A 22,016-nucleotide genomic window follows, 5' to 3' on the forward strand; every position below is an offset into this window, starting at 1 on the left:
GTGTATGTTCGGCGTCGTGTATTTAGCTCTCCTGAGCACAAAGTGCTCAGGGTGTGATCAGTGACTGGCGTAAATGTCAACATTATTAATGCTTTCTATCACTCTGAACTCTACAGGTGGGGCCCAATCTTTATGAAATTATTAACATACGTTATTTTAAGCACAGTGCCGATAACAACTTTACTAGTGTACGATCTAGAACAAAAAAATGTGTCTATGTGTCGTATCAACACGTTTACAGAATAGTGGGGATTCTCAATTTAGTAGATCCTGTAACTATGCTACACCACATAACAAACAGTTTCAACCAATTTGTTCGTTTTATAATTTTATACTAAAAAAACAGACCGTTTTCTTTTTTGCTTAGTCTAGATTTTTTTAACCAATGCGAAGCTTCGAGTTATTCATTCGGGCCTCCTGGCAGGAAATTTCTCCAACATTTTATCGGCTCGTTGTTAAGGTAATTTAACCGGGTTAGACATCTACGCCGAAAATATAATCAACATAAATAGTGCGTTAAATACACGCTTATTAATCCCACTTTGAGCGCTTCAACACTAGACATTTAATACTTTTCATTGTTAATGGACACAACATGGAACATATCGCGGCATCGCGTGAACACAGTCAATAAGTTAAACATGGCGTATATACAAATGAACTGACATATGCGTACGGAAAACATGCACAATATAACACAACGCAATAATAATATGAGTCGCGTTATGCGAAAATGGATCTTATGCTATTTGTGGCCAGTGTAGCTACAGACCATGCCGCGCTTTTGTGCAGTCTGACCAAGAGCTATTCTGTCCGTAAACGAGACCATGCAACCTTGCGTGATGTTACCAAGGACAGGGGACAAGCTCCTGACCAAACTTAGTGAACGCGCAGGGTGGTCTCAATTTACGACAGCCACATATTGCATAAGACCCACTTTCGCATGACGCGGATCATATACAGTCACGGATTACACAACACAATACTAAAATACATTTACAAGGCCTAGATCAACATACGAACAGTACTGTATTGTTCAATGACCCTAGCAATCTCGTAAATAAATTTGACAGCGGCAAATAATTGTTCAGAATCGGACGAAATCATCTTTCCCCCACACATCGCCAATAACTCTGTGTCAGCAACTGTACTTGTAATAACTTTCTCTGTCTAAGAACTGAACAACAACACAAAAGGATTGTTCTAGTTCAGTAAACGTGCAGTCGGTTAATCGTTTGTTTTCACCGGAGACTTTGCGCCTATAATGGCCATCATAGTGAAGTAGTTCATCTAGCCCGGTGGTAAGTGTCCATAATGCGCCCCTTGCAGCGCGTCCTCTCCTGGCGGCTGGGCAGCCAGCGGCAGCGGCGGCGGTCGTTCAGGTAGACGGCCTTGATGTTGCAGGCGTGCTCGTAATAGCGTCCGAAGCGTTCGGAGCAAGCGGAGATCTTCATCGCCAGGTCCCACAGGTCGCGGTTGTTTTCGCTGGGGTCGATGGGCGACATGTGCACGCGGTTGGAGAGATTCTCGTAGAAATGCACGTCTGCAACGCACGATATCTGTTTTCTGGCGGCGCGTTCCCCTATTCGACGACAGTGTCGGGCCGACGGCTCAAATGCTTCTTCGAAGGCGTCGGCGTCAGTCTCATCCGAGTCTACCACGACCCGGGCACGTTCCATGTAGTTTGGGTCTAAAGCAAGAACTGTAAATAAAAAAAAATCATTATCTCTCTCTTAATTATGAACTGTTAAAAGGCGGCACTTAATGCACAGATCTCAAACCCAATACGTATACTTCAGTTGCAGCATCAATAACCAAACTATGCTTTTTGTAGTAAAACTGAAATATGGCTCATATTCAGTAGAAGGATGCTAATCTGTGACATAGCTGAAATAATTCGCGTTCAGAATAAATCTAGACCAAGAGTCTGCCAAAGCAAAAATCATCAAAAGACTATGGCGGCAATTTATATTGACTAATCTGTGACAGTGCTGTAAGTACAGAATTGCGCGTCATAAATTTCATGGATATTACATTTTCAAAATTCGAATCAACAAAACCAATAACAATTAAATGCGGCGGAAGTAAATAAACCCGTAAATACCAGTTTATCGGTTTATAGAAACGCACTTTCGCATTCAGAAAAGCGTACATAACTTTATACGTACGTACATTTTCGTCCGTAAAGTTACGCATTGTACCAGAAACGGCCCCCAGGTGGCCAAGGTTATAGAAACTTAAAACGCCTGTTACAACTCATTATGTACAGTTCGTTTTTTATGCATTTTAGTAGGTTTCGGATTTGCCACTGTTTTTCGTTGTGGCTCAAACCAGATAGCCCTACTTTTACCTAATACAAAATGTACTGTACTGTAATAGGTGTCGCGCTCTGTGTAAACTGAACTTAATCCATTTATGCCTAGTGGACTCTCCCATCCTTCTAAATTCGATCAATTTATTTCCAAAATTAGGGATGTCTTGTATATTAAATTTTATATTTCGAATAGTTCTTACGGAAATTCCTTTAAGCAAGCAGCGCAGACCCTGATGAGACGCCGCATCATGCGGCGTCTCATCTGGGTCTACGCTGTTTGCCAAGGCCTTTATTTAGACGCTAGGCATAAATGGGTTAATGCATGTGCGTCAGGGTCGTCTCAGATTAAGGACGACACTTTCCGTATTAGTGGATTTTCGTACAGAAGAGACCTCCTGTATACGAAAAAATCCATTAAAAACTGCGGACTGCACATGCTAATCTGGGACGACACTTTACGCACATGCATTAAACCCCCTTTTCACAGAGCGCGGCTCAAATACATTATAGTTCGTAAGTTGTTTACTACTGTATTGATAGAACTGTCAAATTATTATTTTTCCGCAATTTATGAAACCGAAAATTATGCAAAATTATCGACGACGATGCAGAAAAAGAAGAAAATGAAGATGTTGATATGTCTATAGTATTACAGTAATGTGTCGTCGCAAACCTGATGAGAATCAAAATAAATATAAATTATTTTTGTAATTCAGTGAGTTGAAATCATAGAAATTGGCAGTAACAGAGTGAACATTTACTCTATTTACTTTCCGAATATCACCGAAATGTGTTCGTTTACGTAACAATAATGATTATTATATAAAGTAAGAAGTGATGTAAATAATTCAGGGCAAGCACAAAAGCATAAACAATTTCCTATGTATTAAGTCTACGTCTAGTGAAATCCTGTACGTTATTTAGCAATTAAATACTAGACAATCGCGGTGGACACTTACCAACGCTCAAGGTTATAACCACAAGCAGGCCATCCGTGAGTGCTGCGTACATCTGCATGGTGCAACGTGCTTCAATACAGTCCTATAATCCAGCAAGAGGTTCGCTCCTGAGCATGCAGTGAAACGAGTCAGCTGGCTGAGTGACTTCTTATACCTTTTATATACCAACACCAACACAACAAACTTAAATTCCCCAATTTTTTTACGTATACAACAAAGGTCCTCTCGCGATCGTACTATGGTATTTACTACAGCGGGACACAAAGCTTTATATACACTGGTGCGCTGACATCAGGTGACAAATCGTACGATGTGTTATTCGGCTATTTAGTTCACACCTCGCGCTGTTCACCCGATACGACAATCCTTGTCAAATAATGGTATTTAATCGGTGACGCAAATGACAAAAAGCTATTTAGCGGAAGTTAAAATCTGTGTCTTCCAATATTTGCTGTCGTAATATCCCGCATAGCCACAGTTTCGGGTATGAAGCCAGATTTAGTATCAAACATCGAACCAGACACTGTCATGTATACGGTTTATTTTATAAGAAAAATGAATAAGAATCGGCGCCTATGAATTCCGAAGATCAGTAATTTTATTCACGTTATTGGAATCGCCCGCGTGTCAGCCTTTCTAAGAACATGCTGTTGATCAACGCTTTTTTGGAAGATCGCAAAATCAGTCGTAGATTAAAGGGGCCTTTTCATGTTTTTGGTAAATTGACAAAATTAAAAAAAAGTTGTTTCAGATTCGCAAATTTTCGTTTTAGTTATGATATTTGTGAGGAAAAAGTAATACTAAACATTTACCATGCTCTAAAATATCCATAATATGCATCTTTTGACGATTTGAAAACATGAAAATTGTAAAGCGTTGCTACGCGAAACGATTGAATAATTTGGAAAGTTCTGTTGTCGTTATATTTTGGGAAACTACGAGGATTGCTTAGATAAGTAAAAAATACATCCACTAATAACATGAACATGGATGGTCCAGTGGTCTAGGCGGGAGACTTTTTACTCCAGGACTCCAGGGGTCAGTGGTTCGAGCCCAGTTGCGGGTTACTTTGTTTTCTTTTTTTAAATGTTATTATTGTTTTGTTACTTGATATTTTTATGTCAAATGTTTAAATTTATCAATATAAAGCATTTATTGACAAGCTTCAATACTTGCCAAAATCTGTGAAAAGGCCCCTTTAATCATATCCAGGTATCTTATAAATGACCGGGTCCCTCGCTCCAAGTTTATGTACTACATAAGGGCCCTCGTTGAGGCTACTATTTATTCTGCTGCAGCTACTACTGCCAGGGGGGGGGGGGGGGGGGGGTTGGAAGTTTTGGGACCACATAAAGGAATGAAAATACCCTACATTACTTGGTAAGTTCACCAAGTCCCCATAACTTTACAGATCCATTTAAAGTAAAGGACTTTGTGCGAAGCCGTCTTGACAGTCAAAAGATGAAAATCATCTGAAAGGAGGAGATATCACACTACCTTACCATCACACCTTAGTACAAAGTCTGTGTTGTTTTTGTTTCAACTGCTGTTATTTCCCCTACCCATTATTAACTCAGCTGGTCTGCGTACGACCCTACCCCGTCTTAGTGCGTATGGTAGAGCCAATAGTGCGTGTATTCCCGCTCGGACGATTTTCTCACGCGAGTTATTAACTGGCTTTAATTAGATCGCGCGACCCAACAGCGTGCGCGCAAATATCGGCTGATGAGATACCAGACGGACCAGATGCACATCAAACACGCGTTTCTGTCTTAATTGAAATGAAAAGGATCTTACCGTTAAAAATTCAGCTTGCCGTCTTAAAATAATTACAAATCGAATGCATATAACTTTGATTCTTCCATTTCGACATTTCTTCATTCATTATTTGTGATTTTAAAGACGGATGCTTTCTTTTCTTATTCGCATAGTCATGCGCCAACTACTGTTTGTGCCGTGGTATTTACAGAATTCTTCACCTAATATTGTGGTATGAAGGCATGTATGGGGAAATCTAATAATCATAAATGACTTTTTAAGTCGAAATTCTTCATGAAAATACAAGACTTTCCAAACGCAATACTTCCCGCTCGACGTGATGTATCATTTGTTAAGCAATACATTAGTGTTTTACCAGAAATATAATACAATAACAAACGTGTAAACGTATATTTTTTTCGCGGTCAATCAGTTAACATATAATTCAAGCTCTAATCTTTTTTCAAATTATTCTTTATTATACATTATCTTAAACATATCTAAACATGAACAGGATTCCTAGTTTTGCACGGAATTATTTACACTAACAAACGTAGTTAAACAACCATAACAAATACAACACATTCGTTCATGAAGATAACTTTGATTGGAATGCAAACATGTTCTGCAACGATCAATACCACCACTCCCACGCCCATACACAACGCAGAAAAAGGACAGTGGACGGCTTCCTCGATCAAATTGGTCTTGTGACTGAATCCGTTTTTACTTCCCCCTCGGACCGCCGCCACGCCCTCTTTTGGCGTATACATGTAATGATAGGTGCATTTTTTGACACCACAATTGCGTTTTTACCTCTTGACACATTGTTAAAGATATATTTGCACGTCCAATTAAACAAAGTTTGAATAACGCATTTGAAAATCGGTGAGCTACAAAATGGGACATTAACAAAAACTCGGGAGATATACGATACAATAATAACATCTTTCAACAAACAAACGAGAATCTTGCATTATCTAAATTTTAACTTTAAACAAAACTTTAACTATCTCTGACACTGATTAATAGCCATAAATACCGCAATGACACATACAGGTAGAGTTATGACAACCAGCACTGTATACACACACGATTTTGGCAGATTCATGTGAAATGTTAAATATTAAAATGATATGATTTACTTCTGTTGTAGTATTCTTTATGCAAGTAATGAACAACAACCTAAATAACATCTAATACCTAGATAAGATAGATAGACATTCGTTTAAATCGAATACACGAATAGTGAAGCGATATATACCAAAACCAAAAACAATAGGAGTAAACATTTAAAACTCGCTCTGGGAAACATGGCTTAATGGACGCGCGTACCGTAATGTTTCATCCCAGATTAGCCTGTGCCGTCCGTATAAACTAGTCAGCGACGACACTTTCCGACTAAATCCTGTACAGGCGACTCGAGCTCATCTGGGACGACACTTCACGCACATGAATTAATCCCCATTTTCTCAGAGCGTGGCCTATTTATATTGATGATACACGATTGGGTATGACATGATGCAATGCACGAATATATGAACGGTCAGTGTTTGTTTATTTTTAGTTTCTATGTAACCCATTAAAAATGAAATTACGAAATTCCACGTTTGTAACTAAGCCAAACGCTTGATTAACCGTTATCCTTATCGATACTCAAATATACAATATTAAGTATTCTAAAGTGATATTATGTAGACGATCTCTAATTTGCAAGTATTTAACTACCGAAACATAGAGTAATTACGGTACGCAAATAAAACGTTTAATGCGAAAACAATTTATATGTTTTTATAATAAGAAATATCCAGTATTTCCTTGTTCTAACTAATGTGTTGTTGTTGATTTTGTGCTTTTTTTCCCATAAATATCTGAGAAACTTAAAGCAAGCAATTCTGGTTTAATCTGACAGACTACTAATATCTGCTTCCGCCGGCAAATTAACGTCGCAGCCGCAAGGAGGCTACAAGTCCCAGCTGAAGAGGTGGTGTTTTACTAGCATGTCCTTGACCCCTTCTTTTAGAGGCCGCGCTGTGGGCTCGCATTTCCGAGGCAGCTCCCAGTCCATTGACAGGTTGTAAGCGAACTGGGATATGAGCCTGAAGGTAATAGCAGTAACCCTGAGCACTATCACCGAGTAGTTGGGTGAGTATGGGAGAGTAAGAGGTCGGGGTGGATAGTGGGAAATAAAGATAGGTTATATGCAAACAAAGCGGGGAGGGGAGATGCGAGAGTTGATGATATGGTGTTACAAGTGCATGAACAACAAGGACTAAATGCGAGTTCGGTAAGGCATGCTTACTATTATTATTTATGCAAACAGCAACACGTTACCTGCCAGTGCACACTGGGAGCGAAGTGAAAGCTTGTACATTTGACTCGTTTATTAATGCAAAAAGAGGTAGCGCCAGTGTTTAACGGCCGTTTTATACGCTGACATTCATCTGAAATGTCTAAGGATTCCGACTGTGTGTGGGAAACAAGCTGCACTTGCCTCAACCTTGTTTAAACTATGCGGTCATCGGTAAACATCATTCGACTTTCAAACTTCTAGTGATTTATATAATATAAAGATGCACAGATCGTAGTCATTTAATATGCTACTTTGGACTATAAGCAGTCCGCATTTGAGCCGTGCTCTGAGAAAAGGGGGTTTAATGCATGTGCGTTAAGTGCCGTCCCAGATTAGCATGTGCACACTTTCCGCTTTTATGATAGTTTCTATTTAAAGAGTCTCTTCTTAGCAAAAATACAGTTTAGGCGGAAAGTTTCGTCCCTGATAAGCCTGTGCGGACTGCACAGGCTAATTTGGGACGACACTTTACGCACATGTATTAGACCCCTTTTCACAGAGTGCGGCAAATTTATAATTCCGATGTCAAACCCTTTGAATGTCGATTGCATGATAACTTCTTGGCAACTCTACATATCAGTTGACATGTCATTTTATGCTTTAAGTACAAATAGTTTTTGTGCTAGAAGTATAGCATATTAATTGTTATAAAAGATGTATGATTTTTTTCGCGCAAAAGCAAATACAGGTCGGATAAAATGTGTAGAACTGTATATTTTAGTCTCGTTCTGAGAAAACTGGGCATAATGCACGGGCGTAATATTGTCGTCCCAGATACGCCTCTGCAGACCGAACAGGCTTACCATGGACGACAACAATTACCGCTTTTTTGGAAAGAAAATCCGGTTCAATTGGAAATTGTTGTGCCTAATTATGACGCTTAACGCATGCGCATCAAGCCCAGTTTTTTTCAGAAAAAGGCTCATTTATTTCCGATGATTTAGCGCGAGTGAACTGTCCTAAAGCCCATAACCTGGTCAATTATGACGACACTCGTGGTATATCGACTACGTAAGGAATCCTCGAATAGATAGATTTATGCTGAGCCAAGGGTGACAAGGCCGCGAGTGCTCGCACATAAATTTCCTATGTTGGCCATGCGCCCCCTGAGGTCGTTCACCCCAGTGTGACCGTACCCAGACAAGGTCACACCGAGGACATGGCCAGGCACCCGAGAGGCGGACACAGGCGCTAGTTTACTGTCCAGTATCTGGTTAGTGCGCATGTACTATAAATGTTAGGTATTTGTTGAATCTTGTATTACGCGAATCACACGAAACATATTTAAAAAAATATCATCTTTCTAAATTGAAGAAATTATCAATAAAGTTAAGGTATAGTATATACGGGTTACATCAACAATAATCGGCAACATTATAAAAAGTATCACCAAACTAAATTTAAGAAATGTAAGAGATTATCTATCGAGTCCAAGGTTATATCAGAAAGTCGCAGTTCATAAATTCAGCCGATCATGCGAACCATCACCCACGGAGCAACTGAAAATCGAACACAGCAATAAAAATGTGAGAGGGAGGAAACAAATGAGCGCGTGCGCTGGACCTAAAGCTCCCAGCTGAACAAGTGGTGCATGACGAGCATGCTTTGAACCCCTTCCTGTAGGAGACGCCGTGCGGGGGCCCGGGTCACGTGACTCACCGGAAGCTCCCGTCTCGCGGAAAGTGTGAACCCGAACTTGGCCAACAGTCTGAAATAATAGGCATCGGCTGCTAATTCGCTCACGTTTCGATGGTTGAGTGTGAAATGGATATATAATTGCTTTTTTAAGCAGATACATGTTTATGTTTTGATCTTGTTCTCTGCCTGAGTGAGGGGGCAGGGGACCGGAGAACCAGGGAGGAACTCAGAATTTCCGATATTTTGTAACACATTACGACGTAAAACATTATATGTCTACAACGGGGCAACTGGACAGAATTCGGAGTAAATCAAATGTTAACCCCGCTTTCGCTTATAACATACAATAATAATACCACTTATTTGTGCTCATAGCTTTCGCTTCTTTTAAACAAATAATAAAGTTGCCAGCAGGAATTATTTCCTACGACTTTCTCGTTTCATTTCTATATGTGTTTTCTATTTAGAATCTTTCGATTTAATAGGCGATGTTACGCCCTGAAACATTGTTAAATCATTTAAGGTTCACTTACATGAAATCAGTAAAATTACGAACGAATACATGTATCTATTCGAACGTAAGTCATGGAGTGTATTGCGACATTAATGGATTCGACTGAATAACTCTCATGAATATGGGTATATCCTTAAATTAAAAATATGGGCTGTCGTACTTTCTAACAGCTGGCCGCATAGCAAAGCTTTGTGTGCAATGTATTATAAACGTCAACACAACATCTAGTTCATGCTTTTTATAATAAATATATATCATTGAGCAGTATAACAACGGTGGAAGACAATACAACGGAACACGATCTTTTACAATAAAGCATGACCCGCGTCTTGCGTAAATGGTTCTTAAGCCATACGCGGCCAACATAGCCCCTGAACAGCCTATGAATCAGTGAGGTTTGGTATGGAGCTACCAACATAGCCCCTGAACAGCCTATGCATCAGTGAGGTTTGGTATGGAGCTACCAACATAGCCCCTGAACAGCCTATGAATCAGTGAGGTTTGGTATGGAGCTACCAACATAGCCCCTGAACAGCCTATGCATCAGTGAGGTTTGGTATGGAGCTACCAACATAGCCCCTGAACAGCCTATGAATCAGTGAGGTTTGGTATGGAGCTACCAACATAGCCCCTGAACAGCCTATGCATCAGTGAGGTTTGGTATGGAGCTACCAACATAGCCCCTGAACAGCCTATGAATCAGTGAGGTTTGGTATGGAGCTACCAACATAGCCCCTGAACAGTCTATGAATCAGTGAGGTTTGGTATGGAGCTACCAACATAGCCCCTGAACAGCCTATGAATCAGTGAGGTTTGGCATGGAGCTACCAACATAGCCCCTGAACAGCCTATGCATCAGTGAGGTTTGGTATGGAGCTACCAACATAGCCCCTGAACAGCCTATGAATCAGTGAGGTTTGGTATGGAGCTACCATGTCCACTTAAAAGACCACAAAACCTTGCCTGACTTAACAACAGCAAGGTACCTCCTGACCACCTCATGAAAATGCGTTGGCCGTGTATGACATAAGACCCGTTTTCGCATTAAGCGGCTTATATTTTAGTGACTCCGAAAACATCCAGAAATGTCTGTGCGAAAGACAAGCCAACTGAAGATAAGTCCACATTGCATAATACTCGCTTATATAAAATCATATTCTGTATTGTTTATAATAACAAAATTACTTGAATTTCCAAAATAAAACAAGGTTTGAACCATGCTAACAAGTTTATATAATATATACGATTCCGTTAAGTAAGTTTACATGGCTGTATTCATGATACAGTAACAAATGCTTCAAGTAAATGTAAAATATTCAACTATCAGTTAAATATACCCCACCCAGCACCTCTATAACTACGTAACAACTACGGTATTATATGTAAATGCAAACTACATTACTGCTAAAACAGTTCCTTTTTTATACAATTAATGACAGAAAATAACATAAAATGTAAATTGGAATTACAACAATAAAATATAGGCAACCGCTATGATTATAAGTTGCTGTTGCAAATAAATTGTTAACAACAAAAAATGTAAATTGGAATTCTAAGAAATAAAATATTTTCAACTAATATAAATATAAGTTGCTGCTGCAAATAAATCTAAACAACAAAAATAAATGCAAAATAAAACAAATATTGCACAATAAATGGAAAGTAAGGGAGCAAAGATTCGTTTAAATAGTAAACATGTAGAAAGCTATCAATAAAAGCAGCAAGAATACAAATAGTGAAACAAAATGAATGCAACTGGTCTGGAAGGCATGCACAATTGAATGGAGTATTGGGAGAACTGGGCTTAATGCATGTGCGTAAAGTATCGTCCCAAATAAGGCTATGCAGTCTGCACAGGCTAACCAGGACCAAAAATGTCCCCTTGTATGTTTTTTTTGTTTAAAAGATGCCCTCTTCACAAAATCCACTATAGGCAAAACTTGTTGTTCCATGATGGCCTGTGCGGATTGAACAGGCTAATCAGGGAAGACACGTTAAGTAGAAGCATTAAGCCCCATTTTCCCAGAATGAAGGCATGCACAAATATAAGAGACACATCACTGAGATTCATTAATTCAACTTTGGTTTGCAGAGTCACTGGGCCTGACCAAACCTGGAAAGGATGGAACAAACTTGTCATAGATCCAAACTTGAGGTTACAACAACTTTAACTGGGGCAATATGCATTTAAGTCGGAAAAAAATTATGTTATCAACTTCATAAAACTTATTTAGCTTTCAAACTATTCTTGAATTTCATGCAATAAATATATAACAAAAGTTGCGTAGAACAAATTGTTACTAACACATTGCATTATATATTTGGTATGTAAATAGAACATGAGTTTTTTTAAGTTTGGCATTTATACTTAAAAAAGCAAACAATTATTTGTGAGTATATTCTATTTGGACTTCTTATTTTATCCTGTTGGATATACAACATTTACAACACATTATTATACATTAATAGACATGAAATAAGAAAAATACTGTAGAACAATTTATTTTTGTTCCCAGGAACTTTTTTGGCAAATAAGGGGATTTCTGATTTAAGCAAAAAAATACTTATTCAGTGACAATTCTTTATATTAATGTTTACACCTTTTAAGTAATAAGAAGGCAACTTTTATTCTGTTTCATGATTTAAACTTGCACATTTTGTTACCAAATACACCAATTTGCTACCAATAAATATTAGTCTAAATCTGGGAAAACAAAATGGAGGAAATCACTAAACATTCATATTTTCAAACTTTAAAACAAAGAATAACAAAATAAGATGATCTCAAGTTGTGGGACTTGCAAGATGTGAAGTGATGTTTGCAGTTTCACATTTCCAAGAAAAACATGTTTAATAATTCCCAAGAAAACACGTTTCACATTTCCCAGGAAAACAGATGGTGGGTTATAAGAATGTCCTTGACAGAGTCTGTGATAGCTCGCGCGGGGTTCTTCTTCTTTGGTAGCTCGTATGTGTAGTCCATATTGAACCCGAACGCAGCCAGCGCCCTGCAATACGCACACCCATCCTCGTGTGTACACACCAACACAACAACAATATATGCACAACATGAAAACAATATCAAAGTAAGAGGTGCACAATATCAATACAAAATCAAGGTAAGAGGTTCTAGAATAATTAAGTGCATCAAATCAAATAAACAAATATTATAACAAGAGGACCAATGGCCTAGGCCACTCACCTTTGACCCAAAGGCTTTTACATGTTGTGAGCATCTTTTGGTAGGTTTCTGATACCATTTTACCACTCAGCCCAGATATCAAAAGAACAATTGTTCCAATCAAGTGTAATGATAAACGGAAAAAAAAAGACTTTTTGAGTGTTCACAAGCATTTTTCAATTTGACCAAGTATTTGAATTCAACTGACCCAGTTTTTAACTTGGGCTAAATAATCATTGAGACACAAATTTCTGACCAAGTTTCATGAAGATCCGGAAATAAATGTGGCCTCCAGGGTGTTAACAAGGTAATTGGAGATCATGAACAATAGACAACGGACAATCACAAAAGTGCACATTTACTCAGGTGAGCTATAACCTATAAAAGTGACTTCAACAAAAGATACTGAAGGTAGTGACAACAGAAGCAAAACAAAAACTAAAAGGAATGTAGAGCAACTAAGTGTTATCTATTACTAAACTAACTGTACATGGAACATACCCTTGACATCCTATCTGATTACACTATCTTACACAATCCCAGCATATCAATGGAACACTCACAATTTTGATAAGTTATCACCATTAAGCCTACTCAACTCTTACATCAACCTTCAGAAATGATGATGTAACCCTGTTAAAATTCAGTTGAGTGTAACCCTTAATCAATTAAGATAATCAATCATGATATGATAATAAGGTATCAGCTGTGATTTTTGTTATCGTTGTTGTTAAATTATTAAGATCTCCAGTTCACTGATATTATCTGAATTTATCAGCTTCAATCTGGAAACAGCTGCACACTGTGAAAATGGGGTTTAATTCATGTGATTAAAGTATCTTCCCATACTAGCCTATGCAGTTTGAACTAACTTAGGTTTGTTGATATCTCGGATCTTGACTCACCTGAGTTCACACTTGCTTTGTACCTATGTCTCACCTGAGTTCACATTGCCTGGAGTTCACATTGCCTCACCTGCATTCATATTGCCTCACCTGAGTTCACATGGTCTCACCTGAGTTCACACTTGATCTGTACCCAACCAGGACTCCTCATAAAGGACCAGGGGTGATACCACTTCTCCACCACGTCTGTACACGAGCACAGCGTCTCCAACCACAGGTGAAGCACCTGCTCACTGTAACAAACACGCAGAGTTTGAACAAACCACAGGTGCAGCACTTAGTCACTGTAACAAACACGCTGAGCTTGAACCCATCACAGGTGCAGCACTTAGTCACTGTAACAAACACGCTGAGCTTGAACCAACCACATGAGCAGCACTTGGTCACATTATCAAACACCCAGAGCTAGAACAAAGTAACGTGCAAGCAAAATATAACAGCCTTGCATGTTCGTAAAGTTTCTTCCCAAATTAGCCTGTGCAGTCCACACAGCTTAATCAGGGACGACACTTTAAGCCTAAACGGCATTTTCGTTAAGAAGAGATTTTGCTTAAAATGAAAAATACCATTGAAGCCAAAAGTGGTGTCCCTGATAAGCCTGTGCAGACTTCACAGGCTTATGTGGGACAACAGTTATTGTACGTACATGCATTGAACCCAGTTTTCCAAGAGAGAGGCTCATTTTAAAAATAATGATTATGATTTGTGTTGGTCTTTGATAAATATAGACACTTTCCAGAACAGCACAGACCTTTTTTCACAGTTTTGATTCTGTTATTGTTCCATCTATGAATACATTAGTTTTGTCTATATACATGTACAATCAAATTATCATTTCGTTTACATATACCTTTAAAAGCTATGTAAGTGTACTCTTTAGTGCAGCAAATTAGCAATTTAAACACATAAATGCAAGTTCAATATAGATTTCAATTTCACAACCTCACAAACAATGTAACAAATTATTTAGATGTATTAAGCCATTGAAAAACTGTATAAAAAGCGACTTTTTAAAAAGGTTGAACAAGAAGCATCGATGAAAACGATAGATGCTCCCCTTATGTTAATACTTAAGTAAACAGGTATTAATAATAATTATTGACAATAATTGTATACACTCACTCTTTCTTTAAAATGGAACCCCAACCAAAAAAACACTATGGTCACTAAAGTACACTGGCTGAATATGAGTCATGACTTGATCCTGTCTGTTGTAAAATACCATGTCTAAAACACTGCCTGTCTTACACATTGGACTTGGAATCAGGTTTCGTAATATAGAAAATTTCTGACCATTTAGGACTACCTTGTTGAAGTCCCCTAGAATAAATATCCTATTAGTGTCCGGAATGACCCCAGTTACCTAAAACCTCATCAAAAGGTAGAGGTCCTTGCAAGGTACCTACATGCCAAATATGTAAGAGATCAGTAAAATATTGAAGGCACTATGAGAAACTGTAACAAGGGACAAAATTGTCACAAAACCAGGTTTTCATTGTAAAAAAAAATCTGATTAAGGGAGACAACTCAAACTGAACTTTTGAAATGAACAAACAAAATTAACCCCCTTTGTAAGTTTGTTTCAAAATAAATCTATTTTAAGTTGTGGTGACCTTGACATTGGAGATATTGACGTGATTCTTTCGTGCGACACACCGTCCCATGATGGTGAACAAATGTGCCAAATAATTGTAAAATCTCACAATAAATGACATAGTTATGGCCCAGACAAGCTCATTTATTGCCAATTTTGACCTTTGAACTCAAAGTGTGACCTTGACCTTGGAGATATCGACGTAATTATTTCACGCGACACACCGTCCAATGATGGTGAACAAATGTGCCAAATGATTTTAAAATATGACAATGAACGCCATAGTTATGGCCCGGACAAGCTTGTTCCGCCCGCCCGCCAGCCAGCCCGCCCGCGTTCGCCAATCTTATAACCAGTTTTTTCCTTCGGAAAACCTGTTTAACAAAAGTGTGACGGAAGGAAGAAGGAAGGACAATAGCCTCGGTGACCTTGACCCTAGTGACCTCAAACTTTATCATAAGGTAGAGGTCCATGCAAGGTACCTACATGCCGAATATTTAAGAGATCGGTAAAATATTGAAGGCGCTATGAGAAACTGTAACAAAAGTATGACGGAAGGAAAAAAGTAAGGAGGGACAAACTGGCAACTAAATGCTCCACCGAAAATGTTCAGGGAGCATAATAACAAAAGTGTGACGGAAGGAAGGAAGTAAGGAAGGACAAACTGGCAACTAAAATTAATGCTCCACCGAAAATTTTCAGGGAGCATAATAAAAACAAAAGTCAGGTAACATACGCTTATCACTGTTCCCATACACCATCTTACAACTATTTCCCTTAAAAATTTAATGAATAAAGTTTGTTTAAATAAAAATATATGTGTTAAGTTTTAAACGCCACAGTGGTTGTTTTGAATGCTTACATAACAAATATTGTTTCCAAGAAGTTTGAACCTTTTTAAGATGGGTGGCAGGGTGGCCAATAAGGCACTTCCACACTCATTTCTTAGTCTAGTTAGGCCTTTTAATTATGCTTCTGATTTTGCCGACATAAAATACGTAAAATGTACACAAAAAGTGCCAAAATATTCAGCTTGAACCTAGCTTTATTTCTGTGAGTTTGTATGCTGATGTGTTGAATTCTTTTACAATTGTAATAGGAAAGCCTTCCAAATATGGTTGATTTAGGGACTGCAACAGTAACACTAACCCATGGCTACTTACTTGAGTCCACAGCACATGAGAGACCTCAGCTTCACGTCCATCTGGGCATGCACTGCATCATGAGAGATGTTCACAGCTTGAACTGCCTGCAACACAAGGGGGGCAACAATGAATTGCTTGTAAACAAGGGAGGAAAATAATGGGATAACAAGGAAGGCAAATAAAAGGACAACAACGAAGGAAACAATGGGAACACAAAAGAGGCAAATAATGGAAAAACAAGGAAGGCAAACAATCAGACAACAAGGAAAGCAAATAATGTGAAAAACCAAAGAGGCAAATAATATGCAAAAATTGGAGGCAAATGATAGGCAAATAAAGGATGCAACTAACTGGATATGATTTCCCCTATATTTGTAAACAATACAGTTCTAATACTTAACTAGACAGGAATTCAGAATTAACTCAAATTAACTGGTCTCATCGATAACTTGTTAACACAAAGACTTCAATGGAGGCTCTTCCATGATCATAGCTACATTATTTTTAAAGAACAGCAATACCTTATGATATTTAAATATTCATACGTGTTTGCCATCAATTAATATGTGGTAAATAAATTATAAATAAATAACACAAGTTTATTGATTCTACACATTATTTGCGTCACACTGTAGGAATGCATGTGAGTAAAGTGTCGAACCATAATAGACTGCGCAGTCCCCACAGGCTAATCAGGCTAAAAATCCATAAAATCATGATGATTCTTTGTTGATTATCCTGTGTATACTGCACAGGCTAATCTGGGATAACACTTAATGCACAAGCATTAAGTCCTGTTTCCCTAGAGCACGGCTCATTTTGTTTTTAAGAATGAAGTTCTACGTGTTTTCTGTGGGTGGTAGTAATGATGTCAGAACCCTGCCTTCCCTCACTCACCCTGTACAGGATTTCCTCCGGTGTCAGCACCTTACCATCTTCATCAAGTCTGCAATCACAAGGCATTAATAAAAGTTCTTCTACAAATCAGTCCTTTTATGGTTCAAATTATTACACATATGCATAAGTGCCATATTAATGCAAGTGTGTGAAGTATTGTCCCAGATTAGCTTGTGCAGTCTGCACACGCTAATTGGGGAAAACGCTATCTGCCTACACTGGTTTTACATTAGAACTGACCATATTTTCACAAAAATCAAATAAAAGCAGAAAGTTCCTGATGTGCGGACTGCACAGGCTAATCTGGGACTACACGTTACACACACAACTAAAGCCCTGTTTTTCCACAAAGAAGCTGGTTTAATTTATAAACTTGTAAATCAATGAAGTTGTAAATAAAAATGTATCTCATAGTCTTATTATATAGCGGAAAAATATCTCTATAAGAATGTTTGTTGAAGTTCAACTGTTTAACATGATATTCTCTTCCTAAGTGATATCAAGGCTTGAGAAAGGACCATAGTATGTGTATCACAGATAGAATTGATGAACAGAGACTGTGCATTCAGGCACAATTATTAGTCTATCTTTGTTAATAATGTTTGTTTATACAACACCTATTAAAGTAGATTTGTACCCGAATGGTTTACCAGTCTAGAGAACCTTCAGGATGTTTAACCAGTCTAGAGAACCTAAGGAATGTTCTACCAGTCTAAATAACAAACCAGAATGTTTTACCAGTCTAGAAAACCTACAGGAATGTTTTACCAGTCTAGAGAACCAACCGAACGTTTTACCAGTCTAGAGAACCTACCAGAATGTTTGACCGGTCTAGAAAACCTTCCAGAATGTTTTAACAGTCTAGAAAATCTACAGAAACTTTACCAGTCTAGAGAACCAACGGGAATGTTTTACCAGTCTAGAGAACCTTCCAAAATGTTTTACCTGTATAAAGAACCTACCGGAATGTTTTACAGAGGACCAGTCTGGAGTAGACAGACTGGAAATCCTTCTCCACCTCATGACTGGCCGCCTGGAACAACAACAACAAATGTGGTAATCAGTATTAATGAAATATTGAAATCAACAAGGCCATATTTTTTAAAGTGTGCATAAATACGATTGTCAAGGCATTTTACATTTTGGTTTAATGTTTAATAGACAATTAATTGATGAAATGCGTGACCTAAGACTGTCATGCAAAGCATATTTAGAATATATTACCTTCAAAATGTAATTTATAATGAATGTTCATGAAAACAAAAACAACATTCTGATTCAAGTGGATTGTAACCAATTGAATAACAGGAAACACATGAGCCAGGCTCTGGGAAAACTGGGGCTAATTCATGTGCGTGAAGTGTCGTCCCTGATAAGCCTGTGCAGTCTGCATGGGCTAATCTGGGATGACACTTAAGGTAAATGCATTATGCCCTATTTTCCCAGAGCACTGATCATATAAATTCCTATTAATTTGCTGTGTTACCTCTTCGATGAACAGCCATGGGTGACAGATACTGCCAAGCAGGGAATGTCTCTTCAATCCGTGTTCAAACACAGCCTTCATGGCCGGACACAACCTGAAATGAGCAAGAATTGGTGTTCACATTTACATACAAGTGCAACATAGTGAGGATATTGTGAAACCAATCCAGAGCTTGAACCCCTGTCCTCTCGCTAACAGGACAAGTGCTTTCTGGTCTGAGATAACCACACACACCCCTGTTCCCTCGCTAACAGGACAAGTGCTTTCTGGTCTGAGATAACCATACACACCCCTGTCCTCTCGCTAACAGGACAAGTGCTTTCTGGTCTGAGATAACCACACACACCCCTGTTCCCTCGCTAACAGGACAAGTGCTTTCTGGTCTGAGATAACCATACACACCCCTGTCCTCTCGCTAACAGGACAAGTGCTTTCTGGTCTGAGATAACCACACACACCTGTCCCCTCGCTAACAGGACAAGTGCTTTCTGGTCTGAGATAACCACACACACCCCTGTCCTCTCGCTAAGAGGACAAGTGCTTTCTGATCTGCGATAACCACACACACCCCTGTCCCCTTGCTAACAGGACAAGTGCTTTCTGGTCTGAGATAACCACACACACCCCTGTCCCCTCGCTTACAGGACAAGTGCTGTCTGGTCTGAGATAACCGAACACACCCCTGTTCCCTCGCTAACAGCACAAGTGCTTTCTGGTCTGAGATAACCACACATTCTGATCCGAGATAACCACACATTCTGGTCTCAGATAACCACACATTCTGGTCCGAGATAACCACACATTCTGCTCTGAGATAACTACACTTTCTGGTCTGAGATAATCACACTTTCTGGTCTGAGATAACCACACTTTCTGGTCTGAGATAACCACACATTCTGCACTGAGATAACTACACTTTCTGGTCTGAGATAACCACACTTTCTGGTCCGAGATAACCATACATTCTGGTCTGAGATAACCACACATTCTGGTCTGAGATAACCACACATTCTGGTCTGAGATAACCATACATTCTGGTCTGAGATAGCCACACATTCTGGTCTGAGATAACCACACATTCTGGTCTGAGATAACCACACATTCTGGTCCGAGATAACCACACATTCTGGTCTGAGATAAGCACACTTTCTGGTCCGAGATAACCACACATTCTGGTCCGAGATAACCACACATTCTGGTCCGAGATAACCACACATTCTGGTCTAAGATAACCACACTTTCTGGTCTGAGATAACCACACATTCTGGTCTGAGATAACCACACTTTCTGGTCCGAGATAACCACACATTCTGGTCTGAGATAACCACACATTCTGGTCTGAGATAACCACACATTCTGGTCTGAGATAACCACACATTCTGGTCTGAGATAACCACACATTCTGGTCTGAGATAACCACACATTCTGGTCTGAGATAACCACACATTCTGGTCTGAGATAACCACACTTTCTGGTCTGAGATAACCTCACATTCTGGTCTAAGATAACCACACATTCTGGTCTAAGATAACCACACATTCTGGTCTGAGATAACCACACATTCTGGTCTGAGATAACCACACATTCTGGTCTGAGATAACCACACTTTCTGGTCTGAGATAACCACACTTTCTGGTCTGAGATAACCACACATTCTGGTCTGAGATAACCACACATTCTGGTCTAAGATAACCACACATTCTGGTCTGAGATAACCACACATTCTGGTCTGAGATAACCACACATTCTGGTCTGAGATAACCACACATTCTGGTCTGAGATAGCCACACATTCTGGTCCGAGATAACCACACATTCTGTTCTGAGATAACCACAAATTCTGGTCTAAGATAACCTCACATTCTGGCCTGAGATAACCACACATTCTGGTCCGAGATAACCACACATTCTGGTCTGAGATAACCACACATTCTGGTCTGAGATAACCACACATTCTGGACTGAGATAACCACACATTCTGTTCTGAGATAACCACACATTCTGGTCTGAGATAACAACACATTCTGGTCCGAGATAACCACACATTCTGGTCCGAGATAACCACACATTCTGGTCCGAGATAACCACACATTCTGGTCTGAGATAACCACACATTCTGGTCTGAGTTTCACTCTGGAAAACTTATGGTGATCAGCTGATCTACTTATGTGCCCCTGAACCATTTTCAAAGTTTTGGGAGAACGTCCCCTTAGCGAAGAGGATGTGGTCTGGCATCTGCCTAGCGACCAGATTATCAACAGTTCGATTCCACTTTATGAGCGTTCTTTAATTCTTCCCCAAAAGTACTAGTTCTACCCAAGAAAACTGACTCAAGAGCATTTCATTAAGCCTTCGGCTTTTGATGCAATTGAGGTCAAATAAATAGGTTTAAAATACTTACGTGCCCCTTACGAGGTCAGTTATTGCCTCGGACACACCATCATCGCCAGCAAGGGAGTAGCTCTTGCTGCGTTCATCGAGGAGCTCCACAAACTTGGCCGGGAACCATCCTCGCAGACCATTCAGCTCTCCCACCCAACAGTGTTCATCTTTCATGGAGATGATCTAACATGAAAAAAGGAGCTAATTGCCTGTGCCTTAAGTGTTATCCCAGATTAGTCTGTGCAGTTCTCAGAGGGTTCTCAGGGACCATACTTTCCACTTTTAAGGAAGTTTTTAATTCTGAGAAAACTGGGCTAAATGCTTGTGCAAAAACAGTCATCCCAGATAAGCCGGTGCAATCCGCACAGGATAATCAGGGACAACACTTTCCACTTTTGGAGAATTTTCCTTGACAGTAAGTCTCTTCTTACAGATAATCAAATTTAGGCGGAAAGTGCACTACACAGTTAACTTTGGATACCCACAATTGTTAAGCCTGCTTTCAAAGAATGAGGCTTAATTTTGCCGCTATCATGTCTGGGCAATCAACAATAAAGTGTTGAATAACAATTCTTGAAACAGTTGTGTTCACTTAGATATCAGGGCATCATCGCATCAAACACTAATGCAGAAAAAATTATGCACAAAATGCCAGAGTCTCAGGGTTTAGGATTTTATTTAAACAAACAACTTTTTACACTAAATTAAACCCATCCAGGTTGGTAAAAAAGTGATACATTGCTTAATATTCTACATGTTATCCATAGACATTGGACAATAAAAAGGCCTAAGAGGACAATTCAGACACAAGTTACCACTAAATCTATTTAACTGGTGTTCAGTTATGTGTAATTTCAGGTGTTCAGAAAAAGTTTTCTTACTGTAATCACA

General features: G+C 39.1%; 2 protein-coding genes and 1 long non-coding RNA gene across 5 annotated transcripts in view; 1 reads left to right on the forward strand and 2 right to left on the reverse strand.

The window, feature by feature from the left end:
- Positions 1-560: 560 nt before the first annotated feature.
- On the reverse strand, positions 561-3,619 carry LOC127868924 (uncharacterized). The gene is made up of 2 exons (XM_052411088.1): positions 3,274-3,619; positions 561-1,702 (listed from the first exon to the last, which is right to left on the reverse strand). The coding sequence occupies exons 1-2, from the start codon at positions 3,329-3,331 to the stop codon at positions 1,287-1,289; spliced, it is 474 nt and encodes a 157-aa protein (XP_052267048.1). The 5' UTR covers positions 3,332-3,619; the 3' UTR covers positions 561-1,286.
- Positions 3,620-5,462: 1,843 nt separating this feature from the next.
- Positions 5,463-22,016, reverse strand: part of LOC127868925 (small G protein signaling modulator 3 homolog) — a 32,656-nt gene continuing 16,102 nt past the window's right edge. Inside the window, exons 14-21 of one of the 3 annotated variants that reach the window (XM_052411089.1) lie at positions 21,145-21,308; positions 18,745-18,838; positions 18,221-18,291; positions 17,259-17,307; positions 16,380-16,465; positions 13,733-13,855; positions 9,044-9,092; positions 5,464-7,130 (exon numbers count right to left, since the gene is read on the reverse strand). In XM_052411089.1, the coding sequence (XP_052267049.1) occupies positions 6,972-7,130; positions 9,044-9,092; positions 13,733-13,855; positions 16,380-16,465; positions 17,259-17,307; positions 18,221-18,291; positions 18,745-18,838; positions 21,145-21,308 (795 nt within the window). In that variant the 3' untranslated portion in view covers positions 5,464-6,971. Of the gene's footprint in view, positions 7,131-9,043; positions 9,093-10,816; positions 12,545-13,732; positions 13,856-16,379; positions 16,466-17,258; positions 17,308-18,220; positions 18,292-18,744; positions 18,839-21,144; positions 21,309-22,016 lie in introns of those variants that run through there. The other 2 variants (XM_052411092.1, XM_052411090.1) reach the window with 2 other exon arrangements.
- LOC127868926 (uncharacterized) lies at positions 9,917-10,596 on the forward strand. The gene is made up of 2 exons (XR_008044309.1): positions 9,917-9,983; positions 10,452-10,596. It is a non-coding gene; the product is annotated as an uncharacterized LOC127868926 (long non-coding RNA).

Source organism: Dreissena polymorpha, chromosome 2, assembly GCF_020536995.1.
Source record: "Dreissena polymorpha isolate Duluth1 chromosome 2, UMN_Dpol_1.0, whole genome shotgun sequence".
NCBI classification, from domain to species: domain Eukaryota; kingdom Metazoa; phylum Mollusca; class Bivalvia; order Myida; family Dreissenidae; genus Dreissena; species Dreissena polymorpha.